General features: G+C 41.6%; 1 protein-coding gene across 1 annotated transcript; it reads left to right on the forward strand.

Annotated features, from left to right (window-relative positions):
• The first annotated feature begins 4454 nt into the window (after nucleotides 1–4454).
• Nucleotides 4455–19125, forward strand: LOC106581870 (ATP-dependent RNA helicase DDX18). Its single transcript, XM_014164304.2, has 14 exons — nucleotides 4455–4655; nucleotides 5182–5370; nucleotides 5505–5699; nucleotides 6772–6907; nucleotides 7141–7241; nucleotides 8266–8465; nucleotides 13229–13343; nucleotides 13467–13606; nucleotides 13926–14087; nucleotides 15496–15648; nucleotides 15792–15905; nucleotides 16040–16096; nucleotides 18193–18370; nucleotides 18579–19125. The coding sequence occupies exons 1-14, from the start codon at nucleotides 4550–4552 to the stop codon at nucleotides 18722–18724; spliced, it is 1992 nt and encodes a 663-aa protein (XP_014019779.1). The 5' UTR covers nucleotides 4455–4549; the 3' UTR covers nucleotides 18725–19125.
• The last annotated feature ends 1663 nt before the right edge of the window (nucleotides 19126–20788 follow it).

Below are 20788 nucleotides of genomic sequence, written 5' to 3' on the forward strand. Positions count from 1 at the left end.
TTTCCTTTTAAAATAACTGAAAGTGAGAGGTTGTAATCTGAATAAAGGGAAAAAGACCTTTCTTGAACACAGAGTGAGACATTCTTACTAATTTGCTAGAGAACCAGTTTGGATTTCAGTATAACTTTTGTATGACTGAAGCCTTTAGTGAGAGGTCTAATGCCTAAATATTGAATAATTTCTGCCCTCCGAATTCATATTCATTATATAAATAGGCCCATTTAATTTTGTCTGGTGAGAGAACAGTTTAGTAAATCATTTAAAAACCATTCCAAAAGTACAATAATGATTAAAAAAATTCACAAGTATTGTTGCCCACACAAACTTCCCTTATTTCTATGATTTATATGCTTGGCTCTAGGTCACCTCTTTCATCAATAATTCAGAGTACTCTGTAGGTTCTCACTGCCCGGGAATGACCAAGTCTGACAACAAGGAAGCTCAGGTCCTTCCCAGCTCAAAGGTGTGCTTACTGCACCCTGTGTTGCGTGGCGACATCTCCTCGAAGTTGTAGCTGCTCAGCCGTTGTTGGTGGTGGCACTTCAGGAAGTCTTGGGACATCTGATGACAGGATCAATCTCTTTGGTAGTCCGATTTGAGAACCCAGTCTTCTAAACACCGCTCTCCTGAAGTTCTGGGATTTCGGTGTAGTCCTTTGCAGTTTTCAATGCGTTGATACTTCACCTTTGACATTGTTATTGTAACCTCCTTTCGCTGAAAGATAGAATACAATTTCATAAGTATTTTGTCTATAGAATTAACTATCACACCTGATTAAACTAATTGCATTCTAAACTGAAAATCATGATTAGTTGATTATTGGACTCGTGTTAGCTGGGGCTGGGGCAAAAGTATGTCACCAATCAAGCCCCCGAGGATTGGAGTTGACCATCCCTGACCTAGCAATGTAAAACCTCCCTGGTCTTTGTGGTTTGAAATTCACTGCTCAACTGAGGGACCTTACAAATAACTATATGTGTGGGTTACAGAGATGAGGTAGTCATTCAAAAATCATGTTAAACACTATTATTGAACACGGAGTGAGTCCATGAAACTTATGTAACTTGTTAAGCAAATTGTTACTCCTGAACTTAAGGGGTTTAATACTTACAGACTCAAGACATTTCAGCTTTTCATTTTTTATTAATTCATAAAAAATTAGACAAACATAATTCCACTTTGACATTATGGGGTACTGTGTGTAGGCCAGTGACTAAAAAATCTGAATTTAATACATTTTAAATTCAGGCTGTAACACAACAAAACGTGGGGGAAATCAAGCAGTGTGAATACTTTTTGAAGTTACTGCAACTAGCCTGGCTTGCTGACAATTCTGACAAGTCAAACATTTTACCTTGTTTCTGGTGCATGTATTTCATGACACTCGTTTGCTACAACAAGTGGCAACTTTGTTTCAAAGTTTCGTCATGGAATTGTTAAGCGGCACCATTATCGTGGAAACGTTTTCAACTGCACATCACGTGTTCTTTAATGCCCCGTCTTTAGTCAGCTGTTGTACAACACATTCGAAAACTAGGTCGTTTTATCTCTGATCTCGCAAAGAAGGGCACCTGTTGGTGGTGGGCAAGACCTGAAAATGGTTGTCTAGCAATAATCAACAACCAATTTTGACAGACCTTGAGGAATTGTTAAAATATGAATGGGAAAATATTGCACAATCCTGGTATTGAAAGCTCTTAGAGGCTTACACAGGTGCTTCTACAAAATATTGTGTGAATACTTATGTAAATGAGATGTTTCTATATTTCATTTTCTTTTTCTTTTTTTATACTTTGTTTTTATTGTAGGAACACAAAGAAAGTACAAATAAAGTCAAATAAAAGAACAACAAAAAAGATCTGGCAGTTATAGTGCACGTCATACCTTCATCATATTGGTTACATTGACATCTTTGAATTAGACCTTTTCCAAGTACGAAACCCATTTTTCCCAGTATTCCTGACCCCTCTCCTCTTGTGTTCTTAAAGCAAAGGTCATACGCTCCATGAGGTATATTTCTTTTACAATGTCTATTCATTGTGTCACTGTGGGAGGGTCTTTTTGTAGCCATTTCCTAGTGATAGCCTTTTTACTGGCTGCCAGTACGACCTTCAAGAGGTACTTTTCTTATCAGGTATTTCACCCAAGTACAAAGAAATTAATGTTTGTTCTGTCAAATCCCATAATTTTTCCAATGTTAGATCTTATTTCTCCCCAGTAGGTTTCGATTGCGGGGCAAGTCCAAAAGATATGAGAGAGATCCACCCTCGATAGGCCGTATTCTCTCCAACAAGGATGTAGGGAGCCAGTCTGTTTTGATTTCAGTTTAGGTGTTATGAAGAAACGTACAACATTCTTCCATCAGAATTCTCTCTATGACCTTGAGTTGGTGGCGCTTTGTTGAGTCTCTAATATGTTCAACCATGTTTCATCAGTTATTTCAATGTTAAGTTCCTCCTCCCATTCCTTTTTAATATACTTTGTAGAATGTTTCTTTGAGAATTGAATACCCAAGTAGAGATTTGAGATATTTTTTTTGTTACTCCCCAAGTTGTATGCGTTAGTGAATACTTGGATTAATTTTGGAGGTGCTCGAGGGTCAGTCACTTTTATCTCCCTTAAGAAATAGTGTCGAACTTGTAGGTATCTGTAAAAATCTTGTTTATCCAAGCCATGTTTTTTACTTAGGTCCTGGACGTTATCTAGGTCCCCATTCTTTATAATTGTACTGAATGATGTGATGCCTTTCTGCGTCCATTGTTTAAATCTGCTGTCCTGAGTTGCAGGGATGAAGCTGGTGTCGTATGTGGGCCAACTCAGCAGTTTGATCTCTCTGTCTAATTTATTTTGCTTAACTACCCTAAACCATGTCTTCAGAGAGAAATGAATCCACTGATTTTGTCTACTGTATATTTCTATTACCATGTCCTTATTTCCCAAAACTGACTGTATGGGTGTCTCTGTCAAAGTAGTCTCAATGTCAATCCATTTGGATTCGAATTCTGAATTGCACCAACACACCAGAGGTCTCAATTGGGCTGACACATAATAATATTTTAGGTTTGGTAAGGCCATACCCCCACAGTTTTTTGGTAATTGTAATGTTGTATATCTAATTCTTGGTCTCTTACTGTTCCAGATAAACCTTGATATCCGTTTATCCCATTCTCTAAACTGTTTAGGCGGGATTTCTATGGGCAGTGATTGGAACAAATACAGTAACCTCGGCAGGATGTTCATTTTGATTGTTTCAATTCTACTTCTAAGATCTAAGGGAAGTGAATTCCACCTGTCTAGGTCATCATATATTTTCTTGTTGATGTGATCGTAATTCATGCAATAAAGTTTGGGTGTATCTTTTGGTAGATATACTCCAAGATATTTAATGGATGAAGAAGTCCAGTGGAAGTTATACCTACTCTTCAGCTCTTTCTGTGGGGTATAATGATATACTAGGGCTTGGGTCTTGTGTACGTTAAGCACATACCCTGAATATGTTCCAAATGTTTGTAAAACATCCATCAATCTAGGTACACTTGAGCCTGGGTCTTTAAGGAATAACAGAACGTCATCAGCATACATGCACATCTTATGTTCACTGCCTCTTATTGTTTTTCCCTCTAAGGTTGGGTCCTGTCTTATTGCCTGTGCTAATGGTTTGAGGTACAAGGAGAAGAGAGTGGGTGAAATATTACAGCGTTGTCTTGCCCCTCGCTCTAATTTTATAGTTCGTGACAAATGTCCATTTATCTTTATTCTAGCGGTCAGACATGAATACAGTGTTTTGATGCACTGTATCACTTCTTTGTTGAAACCAAATCTTTCCATAACTTGGAATAGGTAATCCCACCCCATGTAGTGTTCTCCTTATATTGTCCTGTGTCTGCCTATTTTGTATGAAACCAGTTTGATCTCCGTCAATCAATTCTGGGATTATGTTCTTCATTCTTTTGGCTATTATTGATGCATATAGTTTATAATTCATGTTAATAATTGCGATAGGTCTATATGAACTGCATTCCTTCTTATCTTAACCCTCGTTTGGGATTACAGATATGATGGCCTCTCTCCATGACGGTGGGAGACCCTCCTCCCGCAGAGTCCAGTTAAAACAGGCCTTAAGTAGAGGTGTTAGTTGTTCTCTGAAGGTCTTGAACCATTCTGAAGGGAAGCCATCAGTGCCTGGAGACTTGTTTACTTTCAGTTGAGATATTGCTTTCTCTGTATTTCATTTTCAATACATTTGCAAACATTTCTAAAAACATTTTCACTGTCATTATGGGGTATTGTGTATTGATGGCTGAGAAAAACATATTCATTCGATTTTCAATTCAGGCTGTAGCACAACAAAAATGTGGAATAAGTCAAGGGGTAACTTTTGTTCTCTTTTTTAATTAAGAGCAACGGGGCTGGCAGGTAAAATTGAGTTTAGCCCTGGCCCAGACTCCAGTACAGTAGGTGGCGGTAATGCACCATAACGTTGGATGCCAATCACCGATAAACGCCACCGAAGAAGAAGAGTTCCACGTGTGAGTGCTCAGCTGCAATCATGGCAGATCTTCAGATGAGGCTTCTTCGGCAGAAAATCCAGAAAAGAAGCGAAAAGAACAAAGAGCGAAAGCTACTTCATAAACGCAAACAGGAGGAAGATAATGGTAACTGTTTTTCCAGTATCGAAATCATTGTCGACAAGTTGTATTGACACTTTATCGCGCTAGCCCACCTCGAAGCAAGGCTAAGTAGCTATTGCTTATGTTAGCTACCTTAACTAGCTAGTATGTCTCTGATGGATGTTTCTGCAGAGTTGTCTATATCGGAAATCACGCATTAAAGACAGTATTTTAGTTAATACACGTAGCTAAACCAACGATTGTAACGAGTGAATGAACATGATCCCCATTCGGTTAGCTTGTGGTGTTTTTATAGCTAGCTACTACAGTACTGCTTTTTTTAAAAAATGTGTTGCTAACCTTAGACATAAGCGAAACATTGTTGTACATTGTTGGTTTTGAGACGTTGCTCTCTTCCCGTTACTGATATCTGCCATATTTGAATGAAGTTGCCAGTCAGTCAGTTAGCTAGCTAAGGTTTGCTGCCACCTAGCTAGTTCGTTGAATGATAGCCTAGTTGATGTGATTTAAAAACATATATGTTATTCTGTGTAACTTACGTTATTCACAGACGACGCAAGCGGACTTCCAGAGGAGTGTTGTGATGAAAGGAGTCAGGTGGCCACAGCAATATCAAAGCCACAGAATGTCAAACCCACGAATAAGCAGCAAAAAGAGAAGAATGTGTCGGCGAAGGTGGACACAGAACATTTTGTCAAGAAGAAAAATAAAAGAAAGCTCGGCACCACTGAACAGCAAGGTAATGTTGTGTGCCACTCCGTCATTTATTAGAATGGTTGTTGAACCATTCAAGGGGTAAATGGCTAAAAGTGTCAGTTTCCCAAGTTAGTGAATGTTGTCCATGTCAAAGAATATTTCATGTTTCTAATGTAGGTGTGAAAAAAGCGAAGAAGGAGGAGGATGTGACAGAGGAGGATGCTGATCAGACCACAGACAAACCCACACAGCCTCTTGAACAGGGAGTTGAGGGGGAGGATGATGAAGAGGGAAGTGAGGATGAGGCGGAAAGGGGGGAAGGAGAGAAGTTTGAGGAGGAAGATGAACCAGAGCTCCCATCTGGCTTGACAGGTATTCCATGTTCAATGATATAGACATTGGTCAATCAGAGGCCTTTACACAACCAAATGTTAGCCTTGGCAGTTGTGCATGTTATGTGTAGCAATCATTTCTCAGTCTTAGATATGGGCCAGGAACTATTTACAATTGAGCCTCTGCCAGCATACACACATGTATAATCTGTCTGTGTTTTATCTTCCTGGTAACCATGGTCCTTTACTGTAGGTAATCCCCAGTCAGTCTACTTGCCGTGTTCTGTGTTAGTGTTAAAATCATTTCACTATTTACAATAATAGTTCGTATTTTTTTTGTGTGTAACTTTAAGCAAGTTGGGCAGGGGCCAGCGGTGTGTGAGACACCAGAGGGAGAGTGGAAAAAAAGTAGCCACTGACTCACGCTAGTTAGACAAACTTGTAAATGGCATAGGTTATCTATCATCCCATCTGGCAGTGCCTGTCTCTACTGCATTTTTCATTGATTAGTGATCTCCCAGTTCACGAGCCTCTGACTGTAGTGCCAACAAGCTACACGCAACGTGTGAAACTTGTGTAGGCTATATGGAAGCCTCTGTCTTTTTATTGGGCGCATGTCTTGAAAATGACTTTCAAAAGTTGACTGGATAATCTGTCGTTTCGCCTGATTGAACTTTTATGTTCACTAATTCTCTGTTTGAGAGAGCGGGAGGTTTTACCGACATAGCAGAGCCCACATGGACATTTAATAATGTAAATAACATAGGTGGTGGAACACGTAATGATATCATTTATTTGGGACCGAATTATAACTATTTTAGGTTTGATGATGAATACTACCTCCAAACGAATGGAACATCGATGGGCTCCACATTCGCTAAATGATATTATTACGTGTTCCACCACCCATGTTATTTACATTATTAAATGTCCATGTGGGCTCTGCTATGTCGGTAAAACCTCCCGCTCTCTCAAACAGAGAATTAGTGAAACATGACATTTCTACCTTTTTAGATTTTGTGGCGTAGAGAAAGTCAAGATATCAGACAGGGGAGGTGATATGCCAAAACCCACAAAGGTGGGAACTGTTAACTGTGGTTTCTGTATCTCAGGTGCGTTTGAGGACACGTCATTTGCCTCTCTAGCGCCTCTGGTGAGTGAGAACACTCTAAAGGCTGTGAAGGAGATGGGCTTTGAGCACATGACTGAGATCCAACACAAAAGTATACAGCCCCTACTGGAGGGAAGGTACGCCTACAGTTTATGTCCAAGTTTCATGTTAGGCAGAATCACCATCTGCTCATGTGTCCCTGCATCTCTAAAGCAGAGCTCTGTAAAATCCATCCAGGACCACCAAAAGTTGGTGACTTGCATCCTAGAATCAGCCCTACAGGACTGATAAAGGACTGAGTAGGCTAATATTGTTTTGACTTGATAGATGACTCCCTTTGTTTGTTTTTTTAATCTTTTGACTCTTCTAGAGATATCCTGGCTGCTGCTAAGACTGGCAGTGGTAAAACTCTGGCCTTCCTCATCCCCTCCATCGAGCTCATCTACAAACTTAAATTCATGCCCAGAAATGGTAAGATTAGTAGATTGCTTCAACCGTCTATATTGGTTCAATGTTATAAACATTCTGCATCATCATGCTACAAGCTTCACGTGCTTATATCTATGGATTTTTGGAGCCGTGGACACATTTTGGTACCGTGATACCTCGCCGGTCCATGCATTTCTCCCAAATCGCAAAGTTCACAACTGGGTGATGGCAGAGATTTTTCTGTTGAAAACATCATCCTAACTGTAAGCTAATTCGAAAGAACTAACTGCATATTTAAATAATAGCTACGCCTACATGTAATGAAAGTTAATGTTTTGATTTACATGATCATGTTTTGTGCCTGCCAGTAAGGTGTAGGTTACTTAGCATGTCACCCATGTGAAATAATTTGTCCTGGCAGATATTTTTTTAGCCTACTTGTGCGTGTAACTTAAAACATTATCCCAATTTAATATGCATCTTCAATGTATTCGCTCCCATATCAGCTAAAAAAAATAGAGATGGCACATGGCTACCAGCTGTTTTTACCGTGTAGCAGTAGTTATTACTTCACAACAAAATACCTTTTTGGGTAGATTCTAATAAGGCTACAGTGTTTGGTTTATTGTTTGAGCAGTTGCTGAGGTTATATTTGGTTATCAATGCTACTTTCGTGCGTAGCCTGTTGATCAGATCAAGGAACCAAGCGACAACACTGCCCCCACGGCTCCACGAGGAATAAGGTCCATTTCAATTTTCAGGTAGCACGAAAAGTATGTTGAATGGCGAAACATATTACAAGGAGCCGCCCCCTTTGTGACTAAAAACGACATTTCAACACTGCGCTAGGCTCTGTATCTATTGTCTCCGTAGAGTGTGTAGACCCCTTTTTTTTTTTTTTTGGGGGTGTTCACAGATATGAAAGGACTGGCACAGTTTCCCTCTACCTTTCACCCATCCAGTCTTACTAGCTCTGCTAACATCAAAGGTGTAGGGTCTAAAGAAAGGGCCTAGGAACTGAACTGAAATGTGCCTGAGACGCAGCCCTGCTCCCCACTATCCTAAGGTACAGGCGTGGTGATCTTGTCCCCAACGCGCGAGTTGGCCATGCAGACATACGGCGTGATGAAGGAGCTGATGACCCACCACGTGCACACCTTCGGCTTGATCATGGGCGGCAGCAACCGCACGGCCGAGGCCCAGAGGCTGGCCAATGGCGTCAACATCCTGGTGGCCACACCCGGCAGACTGCTTGACCACCTCCAGGTAACTGTATTCATTTACATCGAAGTTGTGACCAGGTAACCTCTGAGCACCGCAATGTTGACTAAGGATCAGATGTTTACACTGAAAAAATATATACTGCTCAAAAAAATAAAGGGAACACTTAACCTCTATGGGCTAGGTGGGACGCTAGCGTGCCACCCGTGGTGCACTCCATCAACAGCAGGTGCATTTCAAGAGCGGCAAATTTGAATCCAAATAAATGTCAAAATTCAAATTTTTCAAACATACAACTATTTTACACCCTTTGAAAGATAAACATCTCCTTAATCTAACCATGTTTTACGATTTCAAAAAGGTTTTACGGCGAAAGCATAAATTTAGAGTATGTTAGGACAGTACATTTACAAGAGTTGTGTGTAATGTTTTGTCAATTCAAAGACAGGGTCACCAAAACCATAAAACCAGCTAAAATGATGCACTAACCTTTTACAATCTCCATCAGATGACACTCCTAGGACATTATGTTAGACAATGCATGCATTTTTAGTTCTATCAAGTTCATATTTATATCCAAAAACAGCGTTTTACTATGGCATTGATGTTGAGGAAATCGTTTCCCTCCAATAACCGGCAGTCAAGTCAACACCACAAATTAAATAATTAAAATTAGAAAACATTGGTAAAATATTATATTGTCATTTAAAGAATTATAGATTTACATCTCTTGAACGCAATCAACTTGCCAGATTTAAAAATAACCTTACTGGGAAATCACACTTTGCAATAATCTGAGCACTGCGCCCAGAAAAATACGCGTTGCGATACAGACTAGTCGTCATGTTGGGGAGATCTAAAATCGAAAATACTATGTAAATAATCCATTACCTTTGATTCTCTTCATCAGATGTCACTTCCAGGTATCACAGGTCCATAACGAATGTAGTTTTGTTCAAAAAAGCTCATCATTTATGTCCAAAAATCTCCGTCTTGTTAGCACATGATCTAAGCCAGCCGGACTTCTCGTCATGAACGAGGGGAAAAATATATTTACGTTCGTTCAAACATGTCAAACGTTGTATAGCATAAATCATTAGGGCCTTTTTAACCAGAACATGAATAATATTCAAGGTGGACGAATGCATACTCTTTTATAACGTATTGGAACGAGGGTACCCAACATGAACTCGCGCGCCAGGTGTCTAATGGGACATCATCGTTCCATGGCTCTTGTTCGGTCAGATCTCCCTCCAGAAGACTCAAAACACTTTGTAAAGGCTGGTGACATCTAGTGGAAGCAATAGGAAGTGCCAAAATATTCCTCAGCCCCTGTGTTTTTCAATGGGATAGGTTTAAAGGTAATACAACACATCAGGTATCCACTTCCTGTCAGAAAATGTCTCAGGGTTTTGCCTGCCAAATGAGTTCTGTTATACTCACAGACACCATTCAAACAGTTTTAGAAAATTTAGGGTGTTTTCTATCCATATGTAATAAGTATATGCATATTCTAGTTACTGGGTAGGAGTGGTAACCAGATTAAATCGGGTATGTTTTTTTATCCAGCCGTGTCAATACTGCCCCCTAGCCCTAACAGGTTAAACAACACATGCTAGATCTGAATGAAATAAATAATCTTATTAAATACTTTTTTCTTTACATAGTTGAATTTGCTGACAACAAAATCCCACAAAAATAATCAATGGAAATCCAATTTATCAACCCATGGAGGTCTGGATTTGGAGTCACACTCAAAATTAAAGTGGAAAACTACACTACAGGCTGATCCAACTTTGATGTAATGTCCTTAAAACAAGTCAAAATTAGGCTCAGTAGTGTGTGTGGCCTCCACGTGCCTGTATGACCTCCCTACAACGCCTGGGCATGCTCCTGATGAGGTGGCGGATGGTCTCCTGAGGGATCTCCTCCCAGACCTGGACTAAAGCATCCGCCAACTCCTGGACAGTCTGTGGTGCAACGTGGCGTTGGTGGATGGAGCGAGACATGATGTGCTCAAATGGATTCAGGTCTGGGGAACGGGCGGGCCAGTCCATAGCATCAATGCCTTCCTCTTGCAGGAACTGCTGACACATTCCAGCCACATGAGGTCTAGCATTGTCTTGCATTAGGAGGAACCCAGGGCCAACCACAGCAGCATATGGTCTCAAGGGGTCTGAGGATCTCTTCTCGGTACCTAATGGCAGTCAGGCTACCTCTGGCGAGCACATGGAGGGCTGTGCGGCCACCCCAAAGAAATGCCACCCCACACCATGACTGACCCACCGCCAAACCGGTCATGCTGGAGGATGTTGCAGGCAGCAGAACGTTCTCCACGGCGTCTCCAGACTCTGTCACGTGCTCAGTGTGAACCTGCTTTCATCTGTGAAGAGCACAGGGCGCCAGTGGCGAATTTGCCAATCTTGGTGTTCTCTGGCAAATGCCAAACGTCCTGCACGGTGTTGGGCTGTAAGCACAACCCCCACCTGTGGACGTCGGGCCCTCATACCACCCTCATGGAGTCTGTTTCTGACCGTTTGAGCAGACGCATGCACATTTGTGGCCTGCTGGAGGTCATTTTGCAGGGCTCTGGCAGTGCTCCTCCTTGCACAAAGGCGGAGGTAGCGGTCCTGCTGCTGGGTTGTTGCCCTCCTACGACCTCCTCCACGTCTCCTGATGTACTGGTCTGTCTCCTGGTAGCGCCTCCATGCTCTGGACACTACGCTGACACACAGCAAACCTTCTTGCCACAGCTCGCATTGATATGCCATCCTGGATGAGCTGCACTACCTGAGCCACTTGTGTGGGTTGTAGACTCCGTCTCATGCTACCACTAGAGTGAAAGCACCGCCAGCATTAAAAAGTGACCAAAACATCAGCCAGGAAGCATAGGAACTGAGAAGTGGTCTGTGGTCCCCACCTGCAGAACCACTCCTTTATTGAGGGTGTCTTGCTAATTGCCTATAATTTCCACCTGTTGTCTATTCCATTTGCACAACAGCATGTGAAATTTATGGTCAATCAGTGTTGCTTCCTAAGTGGACAGTTTGATTTCACAGAAGTGTGATTGACTTGGAGTTACATTGTGTTGTTTAAGTGTTCCCTTTATTTTTTTGAGCAGTGTATAAACGCAACAATTTCAAAGGTTCTACTGTGTTAGTTCATATAAGGAAATTGGTCAATTAAAATAAATTCATTAGGCCCTAATCTATGGCTTTCACATGACTGGGAATACAGATATGCATCTGATCAGATCCTCCTCCCAAAAAAGGTAGGGTGTGGATCAGAAAACCAGTCAGTATCTGGTGTGATCATTTGCCTCATGCAGCGCATAGAGTTGGCAATAGCAATATGTTACTTTAAGATAGAATTTTGATGAACCACATGACATTGATTTTGAGATATGAAGGCTTTATTATAAATTAAACTGTTCCATGAAAATCGTAACTGGCACGCAGATTAGTAGAAATGGTACGATAACTTGGCACTCCAATTGGAAAAGGTTGACGGAAACTTTAGGAGCGTAATGACAGTGGGAGGAGGATGATCGGGAACAGTCCCCCCCCCTTTCTGATTAGGCTATATTGATCTCTGCTGCCAAGTTCAGTCGCCTACATATCATTTATTTTATTCAAACAAAGGGTGTGTGTATATGTATGTATATATATGTATATATGTATATATGTATGTGTGTGTGTATATGTATGGAAAAATACACGTTTTAAAATGTTGACCAATTGATTGGTCGAAAGAACAAATCACACTCAGTCCACAACACACAGAAATTGTCGGACAGCCCTAATTGTCATTCAATGCAAGTAAAAACACCTTGCCAGCTTTCTTTTTGAGGCGAATAAATAAAAAAATTTTTTTTTTTGAGAAGCTCCACTTTGGTGGTGAGTTACGACAATCAGAAATACTATCAGACATCCCCAAATGGGCACATTTCTACATTTGCTCGCAGGCCAGGTTGCCTACTCCGACTCGTAGTCATCAACATTGACAGGAGCGCTCCAAACAAAAGACGATTCATAAATTGACAAAACTCTGAAATTAAATACGTTTTGAGCTCTGCAAATAACATGTCCACTCCGACAATGAGAACGGTAAACGACTGTAATATATTGAATGCGTTAACAGAAGTTACAATAACCAAACAAACATTGTAGATAAAAAATAATGGGGATTAACAGTAAATGTACTACTGGTGATATATGTAATGGGGAATTGATAGACACTAACACTCAAACAATTCATACAATGAAGTTATGAAACAATGAATGTTCAAAAATTGGCAGCAGAGCACATTCTGGGGAGAGACGCGCCTTGTGCATCTTAGCCACACTGCCCCTCCTCGACTCAACATTTTTTAATTATACCAAAGACACATCTTCACATACTGTAGACCTAAGGAATACTCTCTCAAACGGTGTCAGGTCCAAAGTAGTAGCCATTTATGGAAACCAATGCGTCCAAAGTAGTAGCCATTTATGGAAACCAATGCAATTTTGAAACTAATGCAATTTCACTTATTTCCAAAATGTTATCAAATTGCTTGGCATACCAAGGCAAATACCCTTGCTTGCGATGCCTGTGCTAGACTGTGCCATCCCCGCAGCCTCCACAATGGACACTGAGACAAGTGTGTCTGCCATAAAATAAATACAATTAATTTGCGACCACTCGACAACACAAATCTGTCGACCAAATAATGGACCAGTCGACTAAATGGGGTCGGACCTAGATTTATGCACACATTCAGTACTGGACTCTTCATTCGTTTCTCTCCACCCCCTTGCTCTCTGTAGAATACTGCCGGCTTCATGTATAAGAACCTCCAGTGTCTGATTATTGACGAAGCTGACCGTATCCTGGAGGTCGGCTTTGAGGAGGAGCTGAAGCAGATCATCAAACTCCTGCCAAGTATGTACCCACCTCATGGCTATAACAGTCCTTGAACATACTGTACCATGGAGTTTGATGAGGCTATTTGTCTTTATGTATAACTCCCAGTGTTTAACATGTTCAACGTGCATTCTTCCTCAGAGCGGAGGCAGACAATGCTGTTCTCGGCCACCCAGACCCGCAAGGTGGAGGACCTGGCCCGTATCTCCCTGAAGAAGGAGCCCCTCTACGTGGGTGTGGACGACAACAAGGACAACGCAACCGTGGACGGCCTGGAGCAGGTAAACAAAACGACTCACTGCTGCAGAGTGACGATACTCATGCATGATGTGCCAGGGGGTCCGCTTGTTGTAGCTAGTTAAGTTAAGCGGTTAGTTGTCACTTGTCCCAAGACTCAAAGTATCTGAAAGTAGCAAAGCTTTAATGTTTTTGGTTAGAGTATTGGGGCGTTTGAGACCTTACCGTGTCTCATCCACAGCAAGGTTATAGGTAAACCTCACATCAGTTAATATATACTTCGGACAGGGATGTGGTTCTCTGGTTGTCTCTGGTGCTTCAGGGATGCGTGGTCTGATATGTAAACATTGTCTTGGTTTTCAGGGCTATGTGGTGTGTCCCTCAGAGAAGCGCTTCATGCTGCTCTTCACCTTCCTGAAGAAGAACCGCAAGAAGAAGCTGATGGTGTTCTTCTCCTCCTGCATGTCGGTCAAGTTCCACTATGAGCTGCTCAACTACATTGACCTGCCTGTCATGGCCATCCACGTGAGTTGTCACCTCTGTCATTAAGAAAGCTAAACTATTATGCGTGTTGGGTTCTTGAGTCAATTAGACCATGTTCATTTCATGCTTATCTTTATATTTATTTAAAAAAAATAAAAAGTGTATTTTATAACATTTAGGCAAGTTACCTGGCTAACTCCTTGATCCTGCTTTGTAGTATACCCCTCAGGGTTGTAAATATTAGGGCACACCATAGCAAAGCGTTTTGCAAAAGAAAACAGAAATGTGTGTTCTATAGGACAAGTTCAGATAGTACCTTCCCGTTTCTGACGGTTTATCTGTTTAGTGCCTGCTGAACATGACCCAACTCACTTTATTCACTTGTCTCAGGAAGTTATTCTAAGCCCTTTTGAGTCTAAAAGACACTCCAGCCATATACACCACAGGTGATAATTACGCCCAAATTAAAATATAATGAATCTGTGTCTCGAGTAACAGCAAGGTAGTTCCAAGACTAGCAACATATTGCAGGCTACACTCTGTGTCTGAAGTTTTCAGGCTATTATCTGACTCAATTTGAGCTTTGCTTACAGTGAACCCCAGTCTGACTCCACAAGGCATTCTCTATCATCCACAATTGGGTCTATAGGCCTTAAACCGTTATAGCACAATGATATGTGCTATAATATGATATGAAGAAATATTGTGCTGTGGCATTAAACATTAACATATGCTGTAATATGCTTGGCAAAAATGTCAAAATCAATGACAGATTTCTTGAGTTAGATTAATTCGGACTATTTTGGCTACGGTGTCTCAAGAAGGAGAAACATTACTATTGACGCTTTTTCTCATTTTTCAAGCGATGGTCTTTTCTATTTAAAAAAATGCCCCTTTTTCTCCCTAATTTCGTGGTATCCAATTGGTAGTTACAGTCTGGTCTCATCGCTGCAACTCCCGCAGGGAAACGGGAGAGGCGAAGGTCGATAGCCATGCATCTTCCGAAACACAACCTAGCCAAGCTGCACTGCTTCTTGTCACAATGCCCACTTAACCTGGAAGCCAGCCGCACCAATGTGTCGGAGGAAACGCAGTACACCTGGCGACTGTGTCGGCGTGCATGCGCCTGGCCCGCCACAGGAGTTGCTAGTGCGTGATGGGGCAAGGCATCCCTGCCGGCCAAACCCTCCCCTAACGATGCTGGGCCAATTGTGCACCGCCCCATGGGTCTCCCGGTTGCGGCCGGCTGCGACAGAGCCTGGACTCGAACCCAGAATCTCTAGTGGCACAGCTAGCATTGCGAAGGTCTTTTTTAAGGGAGTATGCTAGCATGCACGTTCAGTTCGCCTAGCCAACCGAACCGAAGCATGCGGAAGCCTTTAGCAGGCATCCTCTGTGGTCAATGCTGTCTGTGGCTGACGTCTAATCTCCTTTTGCTTTGATCTCTCAGGGGAAGCAAAAGCAGACCAAGCGTACCACCACCTTCTTCCAGTTCTGTAACGCCGACTCAGGCATCCTGCTTTGTACAGACGTGGCGGCCAGAGGCCTGGACATCCCTGAGGTGGACTGGATTGTTCAATATGACCCCCCAGATGACCCCAAGGTACCTAGTGAAGTTTGAGACACTTTCATGCAGCTTTGACACTAGCCAGAAATAATGCCTAGCCTATAGGCATCTCTAGCCAATGCATCAGTGAAGCATTCACATTGTCTTCCCTCTTCCTTACTTCTTCCCTCTTTTCCTAGGAATACATCCACAGGGTGGGCAGAACGGCTCGCGGGATCAACGGCATAGGTCATGCCCTCCTAATCCTCAGGCCAGAGGAGCTGGGCTTCCTGCGCTTCCTCAAACAAGCCAAGGTAAGACCCTAACCCAACCATCTCTGACCTTACCTCAACCCAGCAAAACCAAGAAAAACATGCAAAAGATTAAGTCTTTCAACAGTGATATGTTATAAAATGACATTTTAGATTGTGTTTTCATCTTGCCTCAGGTTCCTTTGAGTGAGTTTGAATTCTCTTGGGCAAAGATCTCTGATATCCAGGGTCAGGTAAGATATTCATCCACATTTATTTCTGCATGTGAATCAGAGCTAACTCACATTCCATCTGTCACATGTGGACTGCAATGGCTAATTCATTGGTCTGGTCAAGTCATAAGCAACTTCTTCCTTTGAACAGGAGTTAACTTCTGTTACATACACTCCCCAATGTATTTATTTGGACAATGAAGCTAAAACTTTTAATTTGGCTCTGTACTCCAGCATTTTGGATTGGAGATAAAATGTTTTGAGGCGACAGTAAAGAACATCTTTTATTTGAGGGTATTTTCATATGCAGTGCCTTCAGAAAGTATTCACACCCCTTATTCCATGTTTTGTGTTACAGCCAGAATTCAAAATTGATTCAATTGATAATCACACTACCAAAACAAACTGCAAATGCATCTAACAAGTTTGTATCCACGCTTGATGTAATCATTGCGTTGCTAAGAATATGGGACCGAATACTAAACTTTTGGCCACTTCAATACACAAATGAGGGGACTAGATACATAGTGCTTTCATTTCTAAAAGGTTGAACATATATATGGTGCCTTCAGAAATTATTCACACCCCTTTACTTTTTCCACATTTTGTTACAGCCTGAATTTAAAAGGATTTAAATTGAGATTTTATCACAGATCTACACACAATACCCCAGAATGTCAGTGGAAATTTGTTTGTAGAACATTTTTGAAATGAATACATTTACCGCTGAGATGTTTTGAGTCAATAAGTATTCAGCCCCTTTGGTATGGCAAGCTAAATAATTCCAGGAGTAAAAATGTGCTTAACAAATCTCACAAGTTGCTTGGACTAATTCCGTGTTCAATAATAGTGGTTAACATGGTTTTTGAATGACTACTCCATCTCTGCACCCCATAGAATTATCTGTAAGGTCCCTCAATCGAGTTGTGATTGTCAAGCACAGAATCAATCACAAAAACCGGGGGGGACACCAAGGGCACCGATTGGTAGTGTAAAAAAATACTAATAATTCCATTTGAGCATGGTGAAGTTATTAATTACACTTTGGATGGTGTATCAATACAGCCAGTCACTACAAAGATACAGGCGTCTTTAACTCTGGAAGGAAACTGCTCAGGGATTTCAGTTTTAATGGTTGTGATATGAGAACTGAGGATGGATCAACAATATTGTAGTTACTCCACAATACTAACCTAGATTAGAGGAAAAAGGAAGCCTGTACAGGGAAAAAAAATATTACAAAACATGCATCCTGTTTGCAACAAGGCACTTAAATAGTACTGCAAAAATATGTGGCATAGAAATTCACTTTTTGTCCTGAATACAAAGTGTTATGTTTGGGGTGAATCCAACACATCACTGAGTACCACTCTTCATATTTTCAGGCATGGTGGTGGCTGCATCATGTTATGGGTATGCTCGTAATCGGCAAGTACTAGGGAGTTTGTTAGGATAAAAAGAAACGGAATGCAGCAGGCAAAATCCTAGAGGAAAACCATGTTCAGTCTGCTTTCCAACAGCCACGGAGACAAATTCACATTTCAGCAGGACAATAACCTTGAACACAAGGCAAAATCTACACTGGAATTGCTAACAAAGACTACATAGGATTTTTACAGTTGACTTAAATCATCTTAAATCTATGGCAAGACTTGAAAATGGCTGTCTATCAACAACCAACTTCACAGAGCTTGCTAATTATTATTAAAAAAATTATTGAAATATTTTACAATCCAGGTGTGCAAAGTTTTCAAAGTGTGTTGTGTGTATTTGAAAATACCCCCAAATAAAACTTGACATTCTATACTGTCGCCTCATAAACATTTGATCTCTCTTCCAAAATGCTGTGGTATAGAACCAAATATAAAGTTTTAGCTTCACTGTCCAAATAAATACGCAGTGGACTGTATGCAATTATCTGACAAGCCTTGAAATCTCAATGACAAATCCACAGAAAGGTTGGTAGAGCATGATGTTTGCAACGCCAGGGTTGTGGGTTTGATTCCCACGGGGGACCAGTATGGGAAGAAATGTATGCACTCACTACTGTAAGTCGCTCTGGATAAGAGCGTCTGCTAAATGACTAAAATGTAGTTTCCTCAATTTGTTATTTGCAGCTGAATAAGCTGATTGAGAAGAACTACTACCTGCACAAGTCAGCCCAGGAGGCCTACAAGTCCTATGTGCGGGCGTACGACTCTCATTCCCTCAAAGCGATCTACAGTGTCAACACGCTCAACCTCCCCATGGTGGCACAGTCTTTCGGCTTTAATGTGCCTCCCTACGTCGACCTCAGTATCCTTTTCTACGTCCAAGTGCCTGGGCATATTTTCACCAATGTCGTTTCTGAAGTGTTACATCGCCTTTTTTTGTCAATGGCTGTTGTCAAACGTCCTTTATCCCATCCCCCCCCACACACACACAGGTTGTAACGATAAAAGCCTTCTCAACTGGTCAATTCAGTGCAGTACTGTGTTTCCCTTAACCCAGCACTCCTCTCCAGACGTTCACAGCAAAGGAGGACTGAAGATGACGAAGAGGGGTGGAGGCGGCGGCTTCGGCTACCAGAAGGGCAAGCCCGCTCACAAAGCCAAAATCTTCAAGCACGTCAACAAAGGCAAGGGGGACAAGAGGCAATTCTCACGCTGACCTGCAATCCTTGGGGGACCACTTCAAAATGGCTTCCTGACCTGGACACACACACTCCCCTCTCGCTCTCTCTTATCTAGAGACCTATCTATGACCCTGTAATGGGCATCGTGTCTCGCTCCCTATTTGTATGTGTTAGAACAGTCTCTTGCCACCTGTAGGAGGCCCAATTTCCGCTTCAATGCCTCCACCTGTGTCTTTCTGGACAAATATTTTCTATCTGTAGTGACAGGACTCTGTGGGCTAATAACTGTTGAGGACAGCCCCTGCAGTCCTTTACTCACAGCAGGTGTGGATTTTACCATGGACTATCTTTGATTTAATTATGCAGAACTGTACAATGATAAATGTATTTTCATCCTTCTACTTTACTGGCCAATTAAAACATTTATATAAACTCACGCTGTTGTTGGCACACAGAATTTCAGAGCATTGCAACCATCGTATTCCCATTTTATAGTACACTTATATATAAATAAAAAGCCTTTTCAGTTGGTGATACAAATTGTGCCTAAGTGTTAGTGCACTTGCGTCCTTCATAATTCTAGGTAGGGTATTGCAACCAATGGCATGCTGTTTTCTGAACAGTTTCTGTAATTTGAAGAACTGATCACCATTGTAGAGATCCTCTGAGCAAGTGGTTGTAGTGACATAAGTTCCACATGGGGGCGGTGTATTCAAGTTATGGGGCTGAAGACAGTCCAGTTGTGCACAATAATATTGCTAACACTTGACACCTAGCATCTCAACACGTTATGACATAGTTATAACAGCTGACATGCAGTGACTTGTCAACCTGTTATATGGTCGTAATACTGTCATGACGCGTATATTTAGACGTGTTATGACACCTACATAAGTGTCAATCCACAAAACCTACCACACAAGGCAAAACATTGCATTACACCATGGCCTAAGTGTCAACAATATTTACTTCACCATGTTGCAGTCGGAAGTTTAGATACACTTAGGCTGGAGTCATTCAAACTAGTTTTTTAACCACTCCACAAATGTCTTGTTAATAAACTATAGTTTTGGCAAGTCTGTTAGGACATTGTCAGATTATTTCACTCATAATTCACTGTCACAATTCCAGTGGGTCAAAAGTTTACATACACTAAATTGACTGCCTTTAAACAGCTTGGAAAATTCCAGAAAATTGTCATGGCTTTAGAAGCTTCTAATATGCTAAATGGCATAATTTGAGTCAATTGGAGGTGTACCTGTGGATATATTTCAAGGCCTACCTTCAAACTCGGTGCCTCTTTGCTTGACATCATGGGAAAATCAAAAGAAATCAGCCAAGACCGCAGGGAAAAAAATTGTAGACCACAAGTCTGGTCGATACTTGGGAGCAATTTCCAAACGCCTGAAGGTACCACGTTCATCTGTATAAACACAATGGGACCACTCAGCCATCATACCGCTCAGGAAGGAGAGGCGTTCTGTCTCCTAGAGATTAATGTACTTTGGTGCGAAAAGTGCAAATCAGTCCCAGAACAACAGCAAAGAACCTTGTGAAGATGCTGGAGGAAACAGGTACAAAAGTATCTATATCAACAGTAAAACGAGTTCTATATCGACATAACCTGAAAGGCCGCTCAGCAAGGAAGAAGCCACTGCTCCAAAACCGCCATAAAAAAATTCCAGACTACGGTTTGCCAACTGCACATGGGCACAAAGATCGTACTTTTTGGAGAAATGTCCTCTGGTCTGATGAAACAAAAATATAACTGTTTGGCCATAATGACCATTGTTATGTTTGGAGGAAAAAGGGGGAGGCTTGCAAGCCGAAGAACACCATCCAAACCGTGAAGCACGGGGGTGGCAGCATCATGTTGTGGGTGTGCTTTGCTGCAGGAGGGACTGGTGCACTTCACAAAATAGATGACATCATGAGGACGAAAAATGATGTGGATATATTGAAGCAACATCTCAAGACATCAGTCAGGAAGTTAAAGCTTGGTCGCAAATGTGTCTTCCAAATGGGCAATGACCCCAAGCATACTTCCAAAGTTGTGGCAAAATGGCTTAAGGACAACAAAGTCAAGGTATTGGAGTGGC

This window comes from Salmo salar, chromosome ssa21 (genome assembly GCF_905237065.1).
Source record: "Salmo salar chromosome ssa21, Ssal_v3.1, whole genome shotgun sequence".
Taxonomy (NCBI): Eukaryota; Metazoa; Chordata; class Actinopteri; order Salmoniformes; family Salmonidae; genus Salmo; species Salmo salar.

Excerpts from the sequence above, each read along its gene's own strand:
- LOC106581870 (XM_014164304.2), top strand. The coding sequence starts at position 4,550 with ATGGCAGATCTTCAGATGAGGCTTCTTCGGCAGAAAATCCAGAAAAGA. Across the intron at positions 13,607-13,925 it reads CCGTGGACGGCCTGGAGCAG|GGCTATGTGGTGTGTCCCTC; the intron begins GTAAACAAAACG and ends CTTGGTTTTCAG. Across the intron at positions 18,371-18,578 it reads GCCTCCCTACGTCGACCTCA|ACGTTCACAGCAAAGGAGGA; the intron begins GTATCCTTTTCT and ends ACTCCTCTCCAG.